A 24,619-nucleotide genomic window follows, 5' to 3' on the forward strand; every position below is an offset into this window, starting at 1 on the left:
CCGTGCTAGAGAATCTTCCTCGCGCCGGCGCTCCTCCCCATGGGAGAGGAAGGAGCGCGGGTTGAGGAGGACAGGTGAGCGCTCAGGGAGCAGCGGCTCCTGGGCCCGCTGCGGCGCCCGAGACATCACACCCTGCAGGTTCTGCACTGCCTCCGCGAGGGTGCGAACCTGCTGGGCTAACTGGTCGAACTGAGCGGCTTCGACCATCTGAATGGGGGGTGGAACGGTGGAGTGTTGCTGAGAATGTGTTGGAGACGCAGCGGCCTCCCGGCCGGAAGCGCGAGAGGCCCCGCGACCGGAGGCATTGGAAGCTCCACGACCACCTCGCCGTGCCATTACGATCGCTCTGAGATTCGGTGCCCTTCCTCTAGCGCCAACTGTTGCTGGTGGTCCAAACCGAGAACGATTGGCACAGCGGTGTGAACGGGGTTCCGTTTGAGTTGCCTTGGTTGGTGTTGATTGCGCTCCACCTTCCACCGGGAAACCTGCAAGCAAGCCTCGCACCACCACTGGGGTAGTGGGGGCCCTCCGACGATCAAGTCAGAGGAGATTGGAGGAGAAGGAGAGATAATAGTAGCAAGTAAGAGAATGCACTGGAAGTTCTTGCTTACCCCCCCTCCTCCCCCAGCCGCATATATACCAGGCTGGGGGGTCTTTCAGGGGAGTTCGTCATCGTGGGGCACGATGGAGCTGCCACTGACACGGCCGTTACAGGGCGTCGTGGGGCAGCGCTGGGTACGGCCATGACAGGGCGTAGTGGAGCTCCGCCTTGTACGGCTGTTACAGGGGATCGTGGAGCAGCGCCAGATACAACCGTTGCAGGGAGTAGTGGAGCAGGAGGCTGCGGCGTGCCTCTGGAGAATAGCCTGTCGTTATCGAGAGATGTCCGACTCGGGGTCGGGCTGCGGAGACGAAGATATCCGACTCGAGGTCGGATCGCTGGATCAAGGGGCTGCCGACTCGGGGTCGGGCTGCGGAGCCGAAGATGTCCGACTCGGGGTCGGATTGCTGGATCAAGGGGCAGCCGACTCGGGGTCGGGCTACGGAGACGAAGATATCCGACTCGGGGTCGGATCGCTGGATCAAGGGGCTGCCGACTCGGGGTCGGGCTGCGGAGCCGAAGATGTCCGACTCGGGGTCGGATTGCTGGATCAAGGGGCAGCCGACTCGGGGTCGGGCTGCGGAGACGAAGATGTCCGACTCGGGGTCGGATTGCTGGATCAAGGGGCTGCCGTAGTCTTCCTGGGCGCGCGTGCCGGTCACGTGGGGAATGGTGGCTAAGTTCCCCCGTAATAAGTAATAAACTGAAAAGCTAGATATGTATAGGGCTACGAATTGGTCGAGTGAAAATGTGACTCAACCTGATTAGACCCAACTTGATCCATTTTTGAAAATTCATGGATTAGGTTGGGGTCAAAATTGGACCTATTAAAAGCTAGGTCAAGTCTGAATTTTGTATTTTCTGACTTAACCCAAATCAAGCCAAATTATATCCAGGTTTAATTTGGGACAACAAAAAAATAAACTCAACTCGACCTTGACCTAATCCAGCCCAATCTAAAACCCATATTGCACGAAACACTTATCGCACCTTAAATATCTTTTCCATTTATTGGATGAACTTTATTTAAAGTAATCCTTTTTTGTTCACCTCCACAACCACACTCATCTTATATACTTTCACCTAAATGTACATTGTATATTTTCGTAGATTCTTATTTATAATATTCTCAAGTTTCTTAACAATTATTTTTTAAAAATTATAGTTTATAAACTTGTATCCATAGAATGATGACTTTGTTAGATCAGATTAAAAAGTTTTTTGAATAAAAATTCATGTTTTAGTTGGCTATTTAGTTTTTTAAGTACTTTTAATGATTTTACATCCGTTACTACTTATTATGTTTTCGCTATATAATTGTAATAGCTAAACTTTTGACGGAATGATAAGCTCGACCCAAACTGGTCCCAACCTAAACCCTAACATTTAGGGTTGAGACTGGATCATACTTGACCCCGAACCATCTTGAATGACCTGGTGGATCCAAAATTTTTTCCATTTCCATCGACCTGGTCCAACCCAAATGAATCAACCAATAGCTTAGGTTTGGTCCAAAATCAACATTCGAACATGAAACCGAGTCAGATCAAGCATAGTCTAGTCCAACCCCATCCATCTACATCCTAGATGTTGATGAAATGACCATCATTAAAAATCCTGTATCTATACATTTATGAATGTAAAACATTATTGCACTTTCTTTTGAGTTATTGGTTCAAATTTGACTTGTGTCCAAAGCTAACCAAATAATTTCCTTAGTTCTAAATGTAGGATCTAAACTCTATTGTTTTCCAACAATCAACTTAAAATATCAAATTATTGGACAACATTTATAACCCCAGATATTGATTAATATGCATATTTAATAAATGTTGTATCATATTTTGAGACCTTTGCCTCTACTTTCTGATCTTAAGACATTCTGAACCTTTAGGAAGGGCATGATCCTGTCATGAGCAGTTTGGACAATTGGACACTAGTGTTCCAACCATCATGCATGGATGTATATAACATCCTTGCATGCATGGATATTGTTGCTGGAAATTGGACCCGGGGGCCGCCGCGAAGCCGGGGAAGGAGGAGCTCCGCTGCTACAGGGGGCGGACGGCGGTGCGCTGGCCGGCTGCGTCCTCCACCGCGGGGCGTGGGTGCGTGCCCTGCAAGAAAACCGGTGGCCGGGCTCCCCGGCGCCGGCCCTCCGATGCCTAAGTCAGAGGGGGCAAGTATGTGGAGAGAGCGGGGAGGAGAGTATGTGGAGAAGACACAGAGGATATCTGGATAAGATCAAGAAGATGAAGAGGATGATGTCCTCAATTGTGTCTGCGTTTCCCGGGGGGTTCAGTCCCGGGGATCTGTTTCCGTTTTCGTTCCCCTTGTCTAGGAGGGTTCTCTCCAGCTCCGGGTTTTTCCTCTTGTTTTTGGTCCTCTCTCCCTTTTCCCCCCAGGTTTCCTTTTATAGGAGGATTTTTGTTACCTGGGAGGTGACAGGAGGTTTGTCCTGTTTTGTAATAATTGGGCACGATTTGGCCCATTAATGGCGTAATGGAGAACGGGACCGGATCAGACCGGAATCAGGGAGTTGTCACGGTCGATCGGACCTGTTGGAGTGGTTGAACCGCCGGCTGTGGTGGGCCTGAGGTCCGTGGATGGTAAGTGCATTTATTACCGAATGAACCAGCGGTCAGGGAGAGCCATACGTTCTGATGGTTCAGTGATCCGGAGATCGTCTTGGGCCGTGTTCATTAAATGACTGAGTGCATCGGAGACTTGAGAGAGTCTCGTGCATTAATGGCAGGTCGTGCCGAATACCTGCGAAGATCTTATGCCTTGATGGCTTGGAGATAGTGGCAGGTTATAGTGGAGTTGTCAGGTCCCTTAGAGGGTTAGGTGGAAATTGGATATTTGGCTAAGGCATGGGCTCGGCCTGCTGTGCTCGGCCTTCTGGTCTCGGCCTTCTGGTCTCGGCTCTCTGGTCTCGGCTCTCTGGTCTCGGCCTTCTGGTCTCGGCTCTCTGGTCTCGGCCTTCTGGTCTCGGCTCTCTGGTCTCGGCTCTCTGGTCTATGAGCTCGAGAGCGGAAGAGCTCGATCACTTAAGATGAGCTCGAGAGCGGAAGAGCCCGATCACTTAGGATGAGCTCGAGAGCGGAAGAGCCCGATCACTTAGGATGAGCTCGAGAGCGGAAGAGCCCGATCACTTAGGATGAGCTCGAGAGCGGAAGAGCTCGATTACTTAGGATGAGCTCGAGAGCGGAAGAGCCCGATCACTTAGGATGAGCTCGAGAGCGGAAGAGCCCGATCACTTAGGATGAGCTCGAGAGCGGAAGAGCCCGATCACTTAGGATGAGCTCGAGAGCGGAAGAGCTCCATCACTTAGGATGAGCTCGAGCTTGCTGATGGATTTGGGTGCTATAATTACATTTGTGGGGTGGTCCATTTTTCCACCAACAGATATATATGCTCTCCTTGCATACATACCACTACAGTAATCCAAAATTGATTAGGATCTAATATTTTGAATTAAAGACGGACAAGGCTGACTGTACAAAAGTTACTTCACATCATGGAAGTAGATAAAGTTGAACATATTAAAATAAACATATAGTTGACTTACATACATGGAAGTAGACCCTGATTTAATCTCAGTTAGAAATTAAGTCATGGAAATTTGCATGACTGAAAGATTTCGTGTTGTATCAGGAAATGAATCTAGTCTAGTTAATTAATGATGCAGAGGATTGACTCGCTTGCGCGTGCTTCACGGGCTGGCTTTTTGTTGGCCGGTGATGAGACCACCACGTGGTCTCGTTGTCGTCAAGGTGGCGGGACCTGCGGGGAGGGAAACTGGCTCGCACAATCCTAGCTTGTTCGGACCAGTTTCCATTTATCTTTTTAGGTACGCCTGGTTTGATTAGTATTTGGAGAAGAAATCACGCAGAAATGGTGCAACGAAAAGAAAAGCTTGTTCCGCCGGTATTTAGATGGTGCTGGTGTGACGTACTTACATGTGGAAGGAGCTGCCACGTTGGTAGGACTCCCTTGCGGGTGGAGAGGGTATGAGTAAATTTGTCTATCCGTATCGAACATTCTCCAGCGGAAAGGGGGCTCAGTGGGGGTTGCTACGCGGGTGAGGTCCTCCTCACCCCTTTCTTTCCTTTTTTTCTAGCAAAAAAAAAAGAAAAAAAAGGAAAAGCTTGTGAGCCTAAGCTTGACTCGTTCCAAAGCAGATGGCACCGCAGAGTACTATGCAGTTTTGGATGGTTTTTATTAAAAGATGGACGGCTATCAAACAAGAGGGTTTACAAGCATGTATCGTATTATATACGATGCATGCTGTTTGATGGTTGTCCAGAAATGTACGAGACTCTATGATGCAGCTCATGCACCGTAAAGGATATTGGTTGGGGGTTATGTTAGAGTAAGTGGCTCATATTGAGGTATTCTTTTTTGAGTGATATACTAGTATTCTAACGGAATGGAGTGAAGCGATGACATATGCTTCTCTTTGGAATAATTATGTAGTGTTTTATTTTACTAGGAATGCTAATAGGGATTGGGACTCTAAGGCAGGGTTTAACTATGAATATCTTATAACTCTCGTTATTTTGAGAGATAGTAAAATTATAGCCATTGCCAAACCACGTAAAATTCCTGTGTTGATTTTCTTTCTCTTACTCTCTCAATTTTTTGCATTGTTCGCCATTTGGATTATGTTTTTTGCGCAACAGGGTTCATAGTAGCATTGAAAGGTTCCGCACATCTGAATGCTCATAACGCGTCTTTGAAGATGACTTTGTGGCATTTGTGCTTACGAAAAGGATCGAGTCCAATGAGAATTGGACCATTTGATGGTCCGATGCATGGAGATACGTGCTGAAGATGGGATTTTGTGATGAGATCATTTGCCATGCACATGATTGCTTTGCACACATATCCATTGAGATCCAATGGCCCATTCTGCATCAGACAATCAAATGATCCAAAAGTAATTCATGTTGTTGCTTAACCTACCATGTCGATATATGATCAATGGCGGGGAACAAATTTGGGTAATGTTTAGCAATCATCCAGCTTCACAAGCTTCCCCACTCTCCTACTTCTTTATGTGCAGAATTCCAAAGCCAATAGATTGGGTTATAAAGAAGGCTGGCTCCTTCTTCTTCTTCTTCTTCTTTTTTTTTTCTTTTTTTTTTAATGAAAACGGCAATTCATATAGCTCTAACATGAGTACATTCTGCCAGATCACAAAAAAGTAACTCTAGCTTGTTCTCGGAAGGCAAGAAAATATTGTTGTGTATCCAGTCCAATAAGTCATTTGACCATGTCATAATTTGATGTATTGTTATCCAAAAGGCAAACCAATTAGATCTAGACTGGTAGCTCATGTTGGTAATTTTTTAGACTTTGCCTTCGTAAATCAAGCTGTCCATTTTGGGCCCCAAATCCTCTCAATTAATTCTACACTTGAATATATGTCCCCCATGTACAATCTACTTTTGGCCCCTCTATATCTTTCTCCTAGCGGACACCTTGCCGGATAATACAGTCTTAATTATTTTGAGCAATTGACATGGCTCAAAGGTCCATGGGAAAATTATATCCTATACTATATCGATCACGTATAGCAACTATTTATTTCTGTGGATCCCATTCATCAAGTGCCTATCTCGGTGCGCTACTACATGGTGTAGGATACAATTTCTCCACCCTATTAGCAAACGGAGGCCTTCCATACTAGTGCTCGAGACCCAAAAGTAAGTGGCCGCTGAGCTATTTGATAAATTGCCCCAATTATGAAACATGATGAGCTTGTACACTATGATCGTAAAGCTCCTTGTAGATATCTATCCAAGTTCAATTACCCGGCTAATATAACAACCCAATTAATCTTGTATAGGTTAGAGATCAGTTTGCTCGAGCTGATTGGAGTCTAATCATCATAGGAAGCTAGATATCAATACCAGCGAGAGCACCATTAGGGAAACTAGGTTATAGTGTGGTGTGAAAAATGCTGTTTAATGCATGACGGCATCGCCACCTGGACCTTGTTGCGGTTTGTCCATATCTCATTCTTTCTAGCGCGTAAATTATACTCTATGTCGACATGCACCATTTGGTCATGCACCATGCCAATCAGCTCATCTTTTTCTCTATGGGCTAATCATCAAGACGAGCGCATAATGAATGAGGTTCATTAGAAGGAGATGAAGTGATAGGTATGGTGTATGACCATGTGGTTTTTTTTTTTTTTTACTACAATGGATTCGGATGACTCACACAATTCTAGTATGAATACATCCAAAAAAGCCAAAATGTAACAAGTCATGAAACACTCTAGGCAGCTCCTTCGCATCAGTCCAGAGAATTCTTCCGAACAGATTGGGCACAAAAGAAGCTACCTAGTTCGTAGCTTTATTAGTCTCCCTATAGATGCTTGGCCCGAAAGGCAATGTCTCTGCTTGCCATGCCCCAGATATCCCAGAGCAGGGAATGGCGGCCACCCATATCACCAGTGCATCCCATAGTAGCCGAGTCATCTTCAAGCGAAATTGTGTTGGCCAGCAGTATACGCCGAGCATGACACAGACCAGCTTAAGCTACCATCACTCTCGTGGTCTGGTGGCATAGGTTTGTGCACGAAACACGCTTCCTTAAGATCTCTTTTTCATTATGCCGAGAAAATACCTTTTTAGCAAATACATAATGCTTGAAACATGAATCATGACAGGAGGATAGGTAGTGGTTTAGCTTCTCGGTCAATGCTATTTCTTACGCTTGCGCATGATGATGGTTACATGCATATATGCACGGGCTTCCTAAAGGTAGCATGAATGGCAAATGCATCTCACAATTCCTATATGCGTGTCACATTGTGAGGATCCGTGCGGGCGTGTGTTTAGTCCCACATCGGTTATTCGCTGGGTAGATCTTAGGTACTTATACAGGATCAAGGAACCCAAATAATAACTTCCGGTTAACTATTTTGGGTAAGGTTCTAGGTTGTTACAAATGGTATCAGAGCGGACCCGGCCCATAACCTATATGGACTAGGGGACACTGCAGCACGGATCCATTGGGGCTGACCACGGGCCAATCGTGGTGTTTGTGATTATATTTGAATAGATTTGAACCCTTAGCCTGACGAGGACGTCAGGGCTTGAATGGGGGGAGTACGTGAGGACCCGTGCGGCCGTGTGTTTAGTCCCACATCGGTTATTTGCTAGGTAGATCTTGGGTACTTATACAGGATTAAGAAACCCAAATAATAACTTCTGGCTAGCCATTTTGGGTAAGGTCCTGGGTTGTTACACTCATGATAGCACCATCCTTGTAGCTTTGAATTTTAAGACATTTCATACTTTAATTTGGTAGATGCATGTATTTACGTCTTGCCAAAGGACCAGGTCATTATATTTGTCAATGAACTTTGGAGGCCAATGGGGCGGCCAATTGGGTGGCTTCTTTTGTTACTAACCATTCGGGGGACACCTATGGATGGGTGAGTCGGAGTTGCCTAGTGCTCTCCAGAATGTTTTGTATTTTGACTCTCTTGGCTGTATTTGTACATGTTTGGTATGATACTTCTGTTTTTAGCCAAAAAAAAAAAAAAAACTTTGGATTGCGGCTTCCCCCACCTTCGATCGCTCGATCAAGATTCAAGCCGCAATTGAGTGCAGACCTCAAATTTGATATTTTGTATGCCCAACGTGACTGCTCCAGGATTCGAGTTGGTGCCATTACACTTTTTAGCCCAAGCTTTTAATCTTTTACTATTACATTAAGCAATGACTTCCTGTGTTTAAAAACAAACTAACGTTATTTTTTTTGGTAAATCAAAAAAAAAAAAAGATCATTCTAGTATAAATGTATTTGTGGAAATTAGTAAACAAAATATTCAAAAATTGAGATGATAGATCAGCTGTAGAATCTCATAATTTTGTCTTAGTATGGTTGGTTACATAAGATGCTATCCAATTTACTGCACTGTTAGCTTCTCTATAGACATATGATACTTCAAAAAAAAAAGCAATGTGCGTATCATCCGTCAATAATCTTATACACGAGGATGAGAACTGGCCTTTGTAGAAGGTGAATTTGAGAACCATCTAATAATTGTCACAAAGTCCCCTTCTAAATAAACTTGTGAAGCACTTAATATCTATACTGCATAAGACAAACCCTTCCATGCATGCGTCATGCAATTCCACTATTAAAACTATAGTATCAAAAATTCCAACTCCACCTATAGCTAATAAAATGCCATTAGGACTTGTGATTATAAAGTCTTCTTCACCAAAAGCATCTCTCTCATGTATATGACCATGAAAATTGACCTTGACGAAGCAAAAGATGATAGCTCTCTCAAAAAAAATAGATTGCTTAAGAGGACACATAACCTGAAAGAGTCATATGTTAACTCTGTTGTCAATGGACCCTTAAAGTAGTCACATGGATGAACTCCTGAGCATGAGCTGTCGGGTTACCTCCGCACGCGTTGCGACGATCGCAGCAGAAAGACACGGGCGGGTCGTTCATCTCATGAACATTCTAGGGAACGTAGATTTCAAAAAAATTCTGACTTCTCTAACTCAGAAAATTATGAGATCTAAGGAAAGATTTAAAGACTAGATTAATTTCAGATTTACTATAATTCTAAATTATAAAGGATTGTAAAGATCCTATCTTTACTTTTGAGCAGGTAGATCTTTACCGCTATCCGATGATCACTGTATTTGGTTCGTTTGAAACCGCACAAGCATCCGACTTCTACAGGTATCCAAACGAGGTAGATCGCTCCAAGAACCTTGATCTCACCGGAGTGCTAGCTTTTTGCAGAGATCTTCTCTTGATGGCTGATATCCTCTCTCTTTCAATCAACTCCTTGATTACTTTGAGAGGAAGAAGAAGGAGGAAGAAGAAGGACGAAGACGTTGCTTCTTCTCTTGCTCACGCCTAGAAGGAGAAAAAGGAAGAGGGTGGGCGGCTGAAATTGATGCACATTCAATGCTTCTAAGCCCTCACGCCACCCTTCCTTCTATAGGCATCTCATGCCCATCTAAACAAGAAATAATTTCAATGAGAAATTACTCCTTGATTCATTCCTCCAAATTCTACTATACCCCTTACTTAATTCGTGCACACCCCTTACTTAATTCTTCTACACCCCTTACTTAAAAGGGATTGGAGAGAATCAAAGGCTCTCCTTGAGCCGTGTGGCAATCCAGGGGAAGAGGAGAAAGAGGAGGGGCAGATGCCCCTCCATGTGGCGTGTGGAACCAAAGAAGGAAAGGAGGGGGACGCCTCCTCCTTCCTTTGGGCATGTGACAAGGAGGAGGGGCGGACGCCTCTTCTTGTTTTCTCCCTTGCTATGGCCCGCATGAAGGAAGGGATACACCCTTCCCTTCATGCTTAAATTTTCTAATCCAATTAGAAAACATTTAGTTCCTCTTGATTAATTGAATTCTAATCCAATTAGGACCCAATGTGTCCTCCATATTGATTCATGTGAATCCTACTCCAATTAGGATCCAAATTGGTCTTCATGAATTAAGTTCCTTATTTAATAAGAAGTTTAAATTGATTAAGCCCAATTGAATCAATCAAATTGCAATCTAATTGCAAATCCTTCTTCTTTAACTCACTAACTCTTAGTGGGTTAAACCAATTGTCAATCAAATTGATAATTAAGATCTATTGCGATTCTAAATCGCAATCCAACCATCGAAGCGATCAAAACCTCTAATGTGTGTGACCCCATAGGTTCTATTCTGTCTGGTAGTAAGATATATTGTGATCTCCATCACAATAATATTGAAAACTCCTTTCAATGGGTTGAAACAATTTTAACTCTTCTCTTCAGGGTTCACTGATCATCTAGTGAATGTCTTCGAGTCTCACAATCTTTTAGTGACATCTAGCAGCATATAATGGCAACCCAGCAGAACGGAATGGATGAACTTCTAGGTGCAGTTAGCGTATGATACAGTATCTCTATTGTGGACCCCGACAAAATGGAGGTTATGGATAATCGTCAAACCCCATCGTCTGTCATATGTCAAATTTATTTGACTCAAGTTCGAGATTGAAAAACTCTTTTTCCAAAACTGTCATGGCCAAGATCTTTCGAACTTAGTCTCATAAATCACATAGAATCACTCCTAATCTACCAAGGTCGATAGATCCCATTTAGATGCAATCCTAATCCGATAGTGAACCTACTGTAGCCAATTTGTACCACAAGGATCCTTAGAGTCCATATTTATATGCTCGTCAAACTACAGCAACCTTACTGTGATTAGTTGAGGCATCATAGGTCTAAGTACTAGTCATACAACTATAGCATCAAGTAAGTCATTGACGAGTGGATAGATATCCAAGTGACTTATTGTTTTGGTCATGTTCAGTACCTTTATTTTCTATCAAGCACTTGCCTAATTACTCAAAGTGTCCCCACACTGTAGACTTAAGACTCGTCTATCAAGAAAAGTAATCTGTGCATTAATCTCATCGGATCGATTACCGTCCTTCGTGATGATTCATCGATCAGGAGCAATTTAGAAATTAATTACCTAATGACACATGTATTAAATTCTCAACTCTTAAAAATATATGTTATCATCTTATTAATTCCTAGGATGATTCATGGACACATAATAATATGAATGAAAAGAATGCCCAATTTTATTTATTAATAAAAAGGTCAAGTACAAATTTTATGTCCCAGAACAATTACAATGCGTCTGCCAAATTGGCTTTCTAGGGCATACTTCTAACATGAGCAATGGAAGCTCCAAGAAGGATCATTCTGGCACTCTATCTTGTCCCTTGGAAACTATATTCATTCCATAACATTATTATTTTGGTAAATTGAATGCATTAAATAAAACTAAACTTGAATAATACATCCATAAGAATCAAAAAATAAAATATCTAAAAACTGAACAGAAAGATCAACCAAAAAAACCCATAATGTTTATTCCATGTGGTTACCTATGTAAGATGCCATCCAATCAACAGTACTATTAGTCTCCTTATAAATATGTGAGATGTCAATAGAGAGCAACAAACACGTCATTCTCCAACAATCATATAACAGGGGATGCAAACTAATATCGATAGGAGGTAGATCAGAAAGCCACCTGAAAACTGTCATGGAGTCATTCTCTAAATAAATTTGTGAAGCCCCAATATGTATATAATATAATTAGTCCTCCTAGCCTGCAAACTGTTCTGCATTGGAACTGTAGTATTAAAAATCCTAACACCACCTATTGCAATAAATAGACCACTAGCACTTCTGATAACAAAGCTTGATCCTCCAGAAGCACCTCGTTCTTGTACACTGCTATCAAATTTGATTTTGAGGAAACGGAGGGTGGTAGCTCCCAAGAAAAATATGTTACTTGTGAAGACATAAAAACTATAAAAGGAGAGCCACAGATTGTCCGTATTATCAAAGATTCCTCTATGCTAGCTGCTTGAAGGAATTCATGAGCCTAGATGAAAGCTTTTTAGAAAAATTAATCAAGCACTCTATGCTAACCTTAGAAGATGAGATTATTCTTTGCCATCTAGATGTTATAAGTAATATAACAAAATAGAATGGCTACTGCATTTTTTTCATTATTGAAAAAACTCACTTTAATAGTTTGTAGAAATTCATCCAAGGACGGAGATAAAAAAAGTAGATAGATTTTGCAATGAAGTATGTCTCCATATCTGAGTTGTTACTCTATATTGAAGTAAGGCGTGAGATAAAGATTCTTCCACCTTTGGGAAAATATGAGAATAACTCAAAATGTAGAAACTACACTGAGATAATATAACCTTGCATGGAAGCCGATGCCACACTAATTTCCACATAAAGAGAGCAACTCTAGGATGGACCTCTAACCTCGAGACTTTAGTACTATTCTTAACTAGTAGGGGTTTGAATAGCAAAGTTCGATAAAGATCAAATATCTTAGTAGTCAAATCAAAAGATGGACCCCAACCCAACCTGCCTCTAATATCGCTATGGGGTATAGGAAGACAAAACTCTATCGACTATTTTTTTTTTGAGACGGCTTGAGTGATGATTAGCTGATTTAATTTTCTTTCATCAAAGATGATAAGACCTTTAACCATAGTGTCTTTAAGTGCGGAAATACAACCAAAGTCCACCATTGCACTAAAGGCAAATATGACAACCATGGATCCTGCATTGTAATTATAGATCCACCATCCTCTACACATCATTTAATATGAGAATAAATAACCAAAGCATATGAACAAATCTTTTTCTAAACCAGAAAGGTACATTGTGTACATATTGGGTAAGATGCCAATGACTAGGGACTATATTTTGCCATAAGAGCCTCACTTCATTCTATATCAAAAGATACCTCACATCATATTTGGCCTTAAGAGCCTCACTTCTAGTAACCAAAGTGGGAATACCCAAACTACCATCTTGAATAGATTGAAAAACATAATCCCAATAAATTAAATGCACCCTCTTAGAGCTATCATTTGAGCCTCCAAAGAAAATTTCTGATAATACTCTCTAACTTTAGAAACACTCTCCTAAGAATAATAGTATGATAAATTAAGTTAACAGGAAGTGCAGAAGCTACCGACTTAATAAGAGTAACTCTATCCATTATAGATAAAACCCTCCACTTCCAACCCTCTAATCTGATTCAAAAGTTTTTGTATTATATCACTACAATAAGGACAACCTCTTACTAGAAATAAAATTTTTAAGTATTGTCATGTGCCATTAGACTTCTTAATGTGTAAGTGATTTTGATGCGCTGCCTGATAAGAGTGTTAACTTTTGAGCTGTATTTTACTATAGATTTCTCCAAGTTTATTCTCTATCCAGAAATTGCATAATAATTATTTAGAATAGCCGATAAAGTTCTTGCATTAGACAGAGTGGCCTTGACAAATAATATGCAAGCATAGGTAAATAGAAGATGAGAAATAGATACTCTTGTTTGGCCAGACTGATATACAGAAAATGAATTATTCTCTATCGCCGATAGGGCATATAAGTAGGATGATGAAGATCAATCTGGTAGCACACCAACAGAAGATTGGAAATGGTTGGAAGGAGTTCTACTGATTAAGATTGCAAATGAGGGTAGCAGGGTACGTTCCATAACATTATTCAATTACCAATATGATACGGTTATTAGGGTTGAGTTGGAAGCATGTGTTCCCCTAGTTGTCATCTGGTCATTTGCAAGTAAGGCTGTGTGATGTTTGGTGAAAAACAGCAAGTAGGCGTCCACCTCTAATTCCATAACAAAGCAGGCCTCCCCGAATTCTTTCCCGAAACCAGCACTTGAGACCTCAAACCCTGGAAAATTTTCCGATCGGATTCGTCGCCGCTCCGAGAGGTGGGAGATCTCCGTGGTCTCGTCCGAATCAATCGAGATGGGCTTCTGGGTGACGACCCTCATCTTCTTCTTGGTGGGCGTCGTCGCCGCCCTCTCCGTCCGCCTCTGCTGCAACGGCGGCCCCTCCACCAATCTGTACGTGTCTCTATTCTCTCCCGCTCTCTTGTCTTGTCTTGGATTAGGATTTTGGAGGACAAAATCCGAGCGAAACCTTCGATTCTTATTCGGATTCCGGCGTGTCTTTGTGATCGAAATTCTGTTTTTGTGTCTCGATCGCCGGAAGCGGCGAACTGATGATACGTTCTAATTTCTGTAGACTTGGATAATAATTGGTAGAGATTTATGGTATAGTCTTTGAATTTTGGATTTATCAGCATCTTGCAATCTTTGATGTTTATTGCTTTTAGGTTTTTGCATCCATGCGAAAAAGGTTTCACTTTTTCAAACGGATATCTATATATATATAGAGAGAGAGAGAGAGAGAGGAAAAGGACTGAAACTCTGGGCTTATAATTTCTGAATCATTAAGGGCCCGTTTGGTATCTCTTTTGTTTTTTGGTTTTTGTTTTGAAAAATCGAAGAAGAAAATCGAATTAGACTTTTTTTTTTTTGGCAAAAACTTTAGAGCTTCAGGTAGCAATTCTTTCAGAAAAACTGAAAATAAAAACAAGGAAAGGTAGAAGTTTTGTGCAAATGCTATCTGCAATGTCAATCTCCATATGGTATGTTACTAATTTGTAGGGAGCAAAAACACAAAAACAGCAACAATATGGGCCCTAAGTAATCAGGGATTGTTTGCTGTATTTGTACACTGTGAGTTGATTCAAATTATTTGATAAATTTGTGATGGTCAATTTAGTGGATAAGGTTCCAGTACAGATTATGCTAATTATAGTTGAACCTGTAGATCAGATCCCAAAATGTTTCCTTGATAAATGAGGTGCACCTGTTAGAGGTCACGATATGATAAAAAATACTCATGTAAATTATCAAACACATGGTTCGCTTGGTAGAAATAAGGTGATGCGTAGACTGATAGTAAATGTGTCAAGGAAAATTGAAGCAATGAAATGTGTAATTAATGAATGTATCAGTCTTGGTTAAAGTGTTAGGTATAAATGGGCAATGCAAGAGCTACTTGTGCATCAAGTATGAAGTGAAACTGAACCATTGAAAAAAAAAGCATGCATTAAGACATATAATATAGTTGAAAAAAATGAGATCAGATATTGGTTTATATGTATAATGAAAAAACTAAGATCAAGCTGGAAAAACTAAACCTCTAAATGATAGAGTTCTCAACAAAGAGAAGCCACAAAACATTTTGTGATATAAAAGGAAGATGGTGAAATTGCTGACAGAAAGAACTAAAAAATAACTAGAAAAGATGCACGTATAGAAGAACCGTCAAAATGGATGGAATAATGTAGTGTGAAACAAAAATAAACAGAGGAGGAAAGGTATAAGGAGGGCTGGTGTATACCTGTACTCTTTGCATCACTTTATCCTTCTATATGAATTTTAAGGATAAAAAACATGCCTATAACATGAAATATTGACATAAATCTAAATAGCCCATCAAGAGGCCCACTCAAATTCAGCTTCTGGCAAAACTCTTGATGAAGTTAACTATATTGATTTCCCATGAAGACACCATAAGGGTTAGTGAGTTTGGGGGAGGCATGTGAGGGATATGCGACAGTGCATTTGTCATTGAGAGATTTGGAATATGTAGAGGATTGTGAGTTGGACTATATAAGTTGGAATGCCATATGAGTTAGTTGTACACGGGAAATCTCATGCTGCTCGTGTAAGTACAAATCCATGTTTGAGGGGCAATGAAGAATAGATCGGTCGACTGTTCAGTATGAACAAAGGTTTGATATCAGATGAGGTTGAGCCGTTATTGTACCTAAACATAAACTATAATTCTTTAGAGAATTCTATGATGGAATTGCAATAGTGGGGGCACAAAAATTAAGGTGTGACATGGCTTCATGGTTTTGTTCTTTTATGATTTCTGATAGTTTCTTGGACCTGAACTTCCCTAGATGTAACACATTAAATACTAAACCTTTTGTTGTGGGCATGTCTTTTCAGATCAATCCTTAAAAAAATCTATAAAGAAATATTATCATATGAGAATATGATGGTTATGCTTTACCTGAAATTGGTGTCCTATCTGCTGATATTTTGTAATTAGACATCATATCAAGCTGTTTTATATAACAAGATGAAACATCTTCGTTTTCAGTCTTAAACTAAGAAAACTGGATAGTTCTTTAACTGATATATCGATAACCTGGCAAACCTTTCATTTATGTCATGTCTTTGCAGATCAGCCCTAAAAAATATAAAAGAAATATTATCACATAAGACTACAATGCTTATTATTACCATCCAAATTGTATCTCATCCTTTGATATTTTAGTACTGGTATTATATCAAGCTGTATTGTCTAACGAAATAAAATTTCCTTGCATTCGTTCTTAAACTAAGAAAACTCAATTGTTCTTCAACATATACATAAGCCATCTTTCCTAGTTTGGTATTTTTTTTTACTTTAAACATGTTTGAATGAACTTATTGCTGCGTCAGTTCTTGATAGTACAGCTTTTGCTGACCTTCTTTGGATAGGTAGTTTCCATTTTGTTTGCGTATTCTTGTAACTTTTATGGGTTACTCATAAACTACCAAGGGGAGGGTTTCTTCTAATGTATCATACTAGGGACAAGCCTTTAGGATTTGGTGGCTTGGTTAGTAGCTAACTAGCTATGATAGCTCTCAAATGATTTTGAGGCAATTCGTTTTTGCATGGGAAAACTAAAAGGAACTTCATGAAGCAATTATATGGAAAAGAAAAATTGAAAAGGTTGAAGTTTTAACAATGAAGAATTTAGACTAGGAACAATCCATCAACACAATGGTTTCACATTGTAGCAAGACGGGAGACTCCTCTAGTCCCTCTTAGTCATCGAGTGCTTATCTAATATAGTCTACTCCGAGCTTATCTGATATCTCCTTTGTTGCCTTGTTAGAAATTAATCGAGTGCTTAGTGGGTACTTAGTTTGCAATAGTGATTTTAAAAGGTCTGCTAGCAACTCAAAAGACTAGATGCAAGTTATACCACCATGGTGGAATTGTTGGATGAAGTGGCAATTGATTCTAATATGCTCCTTCTACTTGTCAAAATAAGTCTGTTAGCAATGTGAAAGCTTGGATCATTTTATCAAAAAAAATCTTGTATCATTATAGCGAGATTGGGATATGCAACATGGCATTGAGAGAAGGTGATGAGGCTAGATGACCTATGGTAGAAATTTAACCATGATGCATTATTATAGCCTTTGGTAAGGAACCAGGATAACAAATTGTGTTCTCATTTCTGCAAGATGAGGGAATATCTAAAGAAGGCATGTAATCATCAAGTCTATGGCATCGTTGTACTTGGTAATGAACCATGATGCATATTATAGCCTTTGGTAGTGAACCAAGACAACAGATTGTGCTTTTTGCAAGATGAGGGAATATCTAAAGAAGGCATGTAATTATCAAGCCTATGGTATCATTGTATTTAGTATACTGCCGAATTGTTACAATTGGAGACCTCAAACTAGTCTTTGTGTTGAGGCGAAAGACAAGGGAGAGTAACTGGTAATTCCATAAAGATATTGAAGACTATATATGTGAGGACCAGTGTGGGCGTGTGTTTAGCCCACATCAGCTATTCACCAGGTAGATCTTGGACAATTGTACAGGGCTAAGAAACTCAAATAATATCTTGTTAGCTAGCTTTTTTGGGTGAGGTCCTGGGTTGTTGTAAATGGTATCAAAGGGAACCCAGCTCATAGCCTATATGGATTAGAGGACACTGCAGCACGAGCCTGTTTAGGCTGACCACAGGCTGGTCATGGCATTTGTGATTGGACATATGATTGGATTTGAATGGATTTGGATGCCTAGACTAGCGAGGATGCTAAGGCTTAAACGTGGAGAGTATGTGAAGACCCATGCAGGTGTGCATTAATCCTACATCAGCTATGTAACAGGTAGATCTTGGGTACTTATATAGGGCCAAGAAATCCAAATAACACTTTCTCGGCTAGCCTTTTTGGGTGAGGTCCGGGGTTACAATGTAAAAAAAATCAATTAGTTAATGCCTGAATAGTTTGAGGAGCACTGACATGCTTGAACACTAGCATTACAAACACAATGTCATGGTTGGTCAAACAAGCCACTTGCAAGTTGGTGATGCTAAGTGGTTTGGACATATATTAGCATGAATGTGCCAATTCCTTACACTTTGTTTCATTAATGTGCCGACAATATGGCTGTCTACTATATAATGGTTGATTTAAGATGAGTTGTGTTTCTGTTATGAGAGCAAGTATCTTTGAGAAAGATAATCACAGGACCATAGAGTATTAGAGGATTGAGAGGCCTCTTATCTCAAACTCATGTTGGGAACCACTTAAGAAGCATGTTGTTTAAAGCATTTTTTTCTTAGTAGTTGTTTAATGGATATGGAGCGAGACTATTCTAATGTTAAGATGATAAAGTTATTTTGAGGATTTACAAGAAATTCACTTGATGAATGGAGTGTGGGGCACTAAGAAACTTGCTCAACACTTGAACATTATTATCATTTTAAGAAAGCCAATTGCATGTTAATGTGCTAAGCAGATGCTAACAAAGCTCATGGCGTGTGATGAAATCTTGGATGAAGCTTCACCACTGTACTGTACCAATGCTGAGCATCCATCATGGTGGCATTACTTATTAGTGATAGTTATTATTTCTGTTAAAAAAAGGACTTGTATCTCTGGAGATAGCATTCAAGCTTAAGACCCAAAAGTTAGTAAAAGATGCCAAATCTTTTCTCAAAATGTAAAGAATTGCCTCAAATGTGCATCAATGGAAGCATTATCATTGACATTGAGTCGGACTATAGCTATCTTAATGAACGAATATTTTGTGAGAATAACAAGAGTAATTGCTATTTTGTTGGAGAAGGATGATGTCAAGTGAACAATGAAGGATGACTCACCGAAAGCAAACAAGGCACACAAACTTACTTGAGCACGTACATGGTTTCATAAAGACAAACGACACTTGGAGGTGTTGCATCTTATATTCATAAAAGTCACCATGATAAAGGCACACTTCACATCAATTGGAATGACGAATTCAGCACAAATATGACAACTACACTTAGGGTAAGTTGTAGTCATCTTTACGACCAAGTTGGATGGACATGGACATGAGAATCAGCTTCAAAAGTGTATCCAAGTATCATACTTGGCAAGAGAAAAAATACATGATACGCCGATACATAAGAGAAAATCAATGATTTCGATTAAATGGTATCAATCATTTCATGTTCTAGAATTGAAAATATGAAAAAATAATATTTGTGAAGTCATTTTAGCTAGCATATAACTGAAAATGTTTTGATGGCAGGGCTAACTTACTCAGAATTGATTACTCAAGTAGTCATTAGCAGCGTTGCTCTTTATTTCATATGTAAAAATTGTGTGAAAATGGTATAATGCTAGTAATTTTAGTGATGTTTTATAGAATTTGAAAGTGGTCTTCAATATGAAACATGAATTTTAAGTTTATGAAATTTTTCCATGTTTTAATGCCCCCATCCAGAAAAACTAGATCCCACTTCTAATCATTACAAGATTAATTTGCGACAGACTAAGTGTTCGAAGAATTTGACTTTCAACCATTCTTAACTATACAGTCCAAGATTCTAATAGGTATTTAAAGTTTTTGACGTATATCCATCTTGTAGATTTGTGTCAAGAGAAATTTTTGAAGATGAATGAGAGCGTCCAAGTAACACTGCATCATCAAATGGGTGAAGTTCTTGTCATAGTACTCTTGAATGAATCCTTGAGAGGGTGGATGAGATTTTCTTCATTTCATTAAATCATTGAAGTGTGTCAGAACTTTGTATTCTCTCTTGCAGTTGATAAAAGACTAACACTTAGATAAGGAACAAGGCCTTGAGTATGTCTACCAAAGAGCCCAGGGCTCCAAGCGAAGGGCACTTTGCCGCTTTGGATATAGAACTGCAAGTTATCAGACATGGTTAGCATGACTAACTTGGGAGAAAAATTAATAGATAGGAGTCATCTTAAGCCACTTGTAATGATAAATGGTACCATCTTGTGGGAGCTTAACATCTGAAGTACAGGCCCGATTAACAAGGATAGTCATGGATGACTTGAAAGAAAGAATTTGAGCTAGGGTAGTAGAACTAAACCTTAACCTTGACAATTACAAAAAAAAAATGGGTCATGCCCATAAAATAACAACTTGATGAGCTAGCAAGTCCATGAATTGAAATTTTACCTATTTAATCACAAAAATAATCAACCTTTCGACAATGTACTAATATAGGCAAGGATCCCATCCTGACATGACCAGTAAGATGTTGGTAACAGACTATTCTGATGGGAGAATGGTACTCGAGATACATCCAGGGCACTAGTTCTCTCTTGAATCGAGATGTCAAGGCTGTCTTGGTTAATACTGTTTGGATCTGGCCGGTTCACTAGTTGGGACAGCAGGTCCATGAACATAAAAGAGGAGAGCTCCTTGTGGCATTCTTTTGTCTTGTTCATGTAGTCATGAGAGGGAGCTTAGATAGGGTATGATAGAAAGAGAGAGAAATTAAGAGAGAAGAAAATTTCATTAAAACCTTGCAAGAAGGGGCGCTCAGTCATTGCATGTATTTAAGAGGCTAACAAGATCTTAAGAATCATGAAAACCAGAAAAAACTAAAACAATAAGAAACAAAAAATAAAATTAAAAGGGGGTTAGAGGCATCCTGATAGACTATCTGGATGTTGACCCATTCGAGCGCCGATGTTGATGCATCAAGACAATATCGTTCTTAATATAGGATAAGCTTTCCGATAAGGAACACGGCTATAAAACTTGCTTTTTTTTTGAAAATAGTTAAAAGGATAGCTGAAGGCATGACATCTCTTTACTTGGATAAAATCCAGAGTCACATCTTGCAGAAGGCCTCAACTGATTTGATCCATTAAGAAGATGATCGGAGCTATGATAAACAAATTGATCAGTCTCATAATTGCAGCAATAGAACTATCATGAGGAGGAGACATAATAAATGAAAATGAAAGACCATGCTATTATAATGTTTACGAAATGACTTGATTGTTGAAGCATTTTGAACTACGGAGTCGAAATAAAAATATTGTAACCACTGGTAACCAGATTAAGTGACCAAAATATAGACTGATATGCCATAGTCTCATGTAAGGCTTTTTGATGCCTGAAAAGCTTTTCCAAAATAGACTTATTTTATAAGCCAACACTTTCCATAAGATTTATCATATCAGCATACCTAAAAAATTTAATAATAAATTTATATTTAGATCATCAAATTTGTGGATTGTTGTGATGTGTGATTATGATTAAATGACCATATTTGGAGGATTGTGCCCGTTATTCTGAAATCTACTACTATCAAGCAGCTCCGGTGTGTATTTTGCGATTTATTTTGGAAACCACTACTCTTGAACATCTTTGGCAAACATATCTATAGTTTTGGTTGTTTCAGAAGAAGTTTTCCAAATTCATTGGGATATGACTGATTCAAATTGGTGGTGCAGGTTCCATTTTACACTGGTTGTCACAGCGATAATGTGTTGTTGGATGATGTAAGTTCTTGCATTTTTTTGGTTTGCATTTGCTTAAGTTCAATATTCAATATATTCTTCCACATCATTCTAACTATTGCCCAGCACATGTGATGCATGTGCACCTGCTGGACTCTCCCGTTTTTTGTTCTTTCTTTGTTCCCAAGAGATGGCATCATAGGCTTTGGCAGCTTAGTTTTAAGGTAGTCAGGCAAGGTCCCAGAGTTGAACATACAAACTGGACTCTTAGACTTTGCCATTATAAATAGCTTTTTCCTTGGGGGGCAACACCGAAGGCCCTTTTCTAGGCCATGTTCCTAATGAAACCCAGTGGTCTCTGCTTCCCAATATTTGTTGCCTTGAAGAGGTTTGCTGAATTGACGTTGGATTTACTTCTGCTAGTGCCACACTTCCCACTTAGCAAATTGCATGGAATTTCGTGGTTACGGCCTTATGGGTGCAGGGGTTCATAAAGTATTTTACATCCTATGACTAACAATGTTCTTTATATTATATTAATATCCATCTATCCTCTAAAGTTTTTGATATGATTAAATGGTATAAGCACTTGGCTCCTAGCTTCCCTAAATAAATCCCAAAACTCCTTGATTTGTTCCTGTATTTGAAATGTGCTCCACGTTAATATTCAAATTTTGATTTTATATAAGATTAAGTTTTTAGTTGCTTGCAGATTCTGGGGCACATGATTTTTGCACAAGCATTTTATAGGAGATAATTTCATGATTGTTTTACTAGCACATTATTCTTTGATGTCACAAATGATCGCTAAATGGTAGTAAAGAATGTATCATTGAGGATTTCACCTTTGCCTTTATTTCTACAAATATCTTGATGCAAACTTTTGAACAACATAGCGAATGTAAAACCATAGGTTTAGAAATCAATGGAGCAACTCTCGTTCATAAATTTCAATATCCATGCCCTTTCATCCGAGTTGAAGGATCAATATCTTTAGGAGCTGTTTGGATGCTTGGATATGCTATACAAATATGGCACGGTCAGTGTATCAGCTTCATGCTGGGACTTGACTGTAAGGTTCTTTAATGTTCATTCTTATATATGGGATATTGCTACCCTCCTGAGGTTACTTGCAGTAACCTTGGATTTTAGGAACTGTGGCTTCCCTGACATTGCGAGCTTTCTAAAATCTCCCTTTTGGAATCTTTTTCCTCAAAGACTACCAGCTACACAATGGCTAATTTATGCTGCAATGGTATGCTATTCTTGTGTAGCATGATGCAACATTTATGTATATACATACATACATATACATATATGTATATATAAATATGTACATATACATATATGTATATATAAATACATATACATACATATAAATATATGTATGCATGTATGATAAAAAAAAAGAGAAATTCTACCCAATGAATTATATCAAAGATTAGAAGGGAAAAGATGAGAAAGCAATGTATATTTGAGAACAAGCATGCGAAGAATTCTGGCTGAAAGTGGGTTGAGGGGGCGACAATTAAGGATGGATAATCTATAACTTAGAAGTGCTACCTAATGATGAACAGTAAATGCAGCCTCTAAAAGAACGTCAAGATCAAGTAGAGATGTTTTGCAATTTTCTAGAACCTTGGAAGCACATTAGACTGCAGCTTTTAGAAATTCAAAGGGAAATTAAAAAAATAGAAGGAAAAGGAAGAAAAAGTGTTTATCTCCCCTCTATTTATCCTGAGAGTACATTCATAGGTTTTGAGGTTGGATCCATGAGTTTTTTGAGTTCAAATATTATAAAGAAGTAGATCTAATTGAAGTTGCATTTGCAAATTCTCTATATTATAATTTCTACATATTATGTTGATATTGATATATTGTTATTTTTTCAAATATACATAGTTATCTATTAGAATTTAGATTTCTATCAAATAATTAAACACCATATTACACTTTAACTTGATGTGTAACAAAATTATTTCATATTTCTAATGATTTTTTTATTTAATTATTTAAATTTCAGATTTTCGATCCAGATATACTAAAACCATACATCCAGTGATTCCAAAATATTCAATACATTAAATTTGCATAATATTCATGGCTTACTTTAGTTTCTTCTAGAATTTGTTTGCTTTTCTAATTTTTGACTGTAACTCTGAAAAACTGCTGAATCTGAAATTCTTCTTGAGAAAAGGCACAACTAGTTTAACATGAAAATGGGGAATGTTTCCTAAACAACTATGTTATTATGTCATTTGCTCTGATTTAAACATTTGTTTCATTATATTTTTCATGTTAGGTGGGCAATTGTATATCTTGCACAGCTGAAGCCACTGATTGTTCCAATCCTCAGTGAAGGAGAGTGAACTGTTTGTCAAAAATAGAATTGTTATTTGCTGTCATCCAGCGTCATGTCTCATTTCCGACTGCGGCGCAACTTGAGAAGTTCGTGTATGATTTTAGATATTCCTCCCTTTGAACTAAGGAAAGTGTATTGCCAGTAATAATTTGTACTGGAGGTATCTTCACATATGTATTCATGTAGTTCCCTACTGATCAATCGAATGTTTTGTCTTCAGATGTTTCTACTCCTGAGTTCCTAAAAGATGGCTATTTGTTTCTTCTTTTTTTTTTTTTCAATTTTTGCAAATGTGAATTTTGTCCAAGGGTGAATTGAATGTGCTCAAAACGGTCTATTATTTATATGGGGAATTTGCCTATGCATGAGTGTTGTATGTCATGCTTCAGTTTAATCCATCAAATCAGGTTGGTCAGCAGCTAAAACCAGAGAAACAAATGATTGTGTTTCATGTGTTTTTGCTGGGCATACTAGTCCTCTCCTGTAATACATCCGATCCTTATCTAAATCCTATTTAATTGAACTCTTCAAATAGTAATAATCTCAGGAGAAGTTGACTGCCTGGCTTCCAACTGGCCCTTCTGGAGTCGTCTGCTTGAGAGCCTTGTTCCACTTGCTTTCATTTTAGTAAAAGTTGGGGAGAGTTGAAGTTGG

At 39.3% G+C, this 24,619-nt stretch overlaps 1 protein-coding gene across 1 annotated transcript; it reads left to right on the top strand.

Annotated features, from left to right (window-relative positions):
• The first annotated feature begins 13,864 nt into the window (after positions 1–13,864).
• On the top strand, positions 13,865–24,166 carry LOC103716710 (V-type proton ATPase subunit e1-like). Its single transcript, XM_008804817.6, has 3 exons — positions 13,865–14,079; positions 21,598–21,645; positions 23,906–24,166. The coding sequence occupies exons 1-3, from the start codon at positions 13,982–13,984 to the stop codon at positions 23,970–23,972; spliced, it is 213 nt and encodes a 70-aa protein (XP_008803039.1). The 5' UTR covers positions 13,865–13,981; the 3' UTR covers positions 23,973–24,166.
• The last annotated feature ends 453 nt before the right edge of the window (positions 24,167–24,619 follow it).

The sequence above is a fragment of the Phoenix dactylifera genome, chromosome 10, assembly GCF_051530095.1.
Source record: "Phoenix dactylifera cultivar Ajwa chromosome 10, Ajwa_hap1_PhDact_Kaust_v1.1, whole genome shotgun sequence".
Taxonomy (NCBI): Eukaryota; Viridiplantae; Streptophyta; class Magnoliopsida; order Arecales; family Arecaceae; genus Phoenix; species Phoenix dactylifera.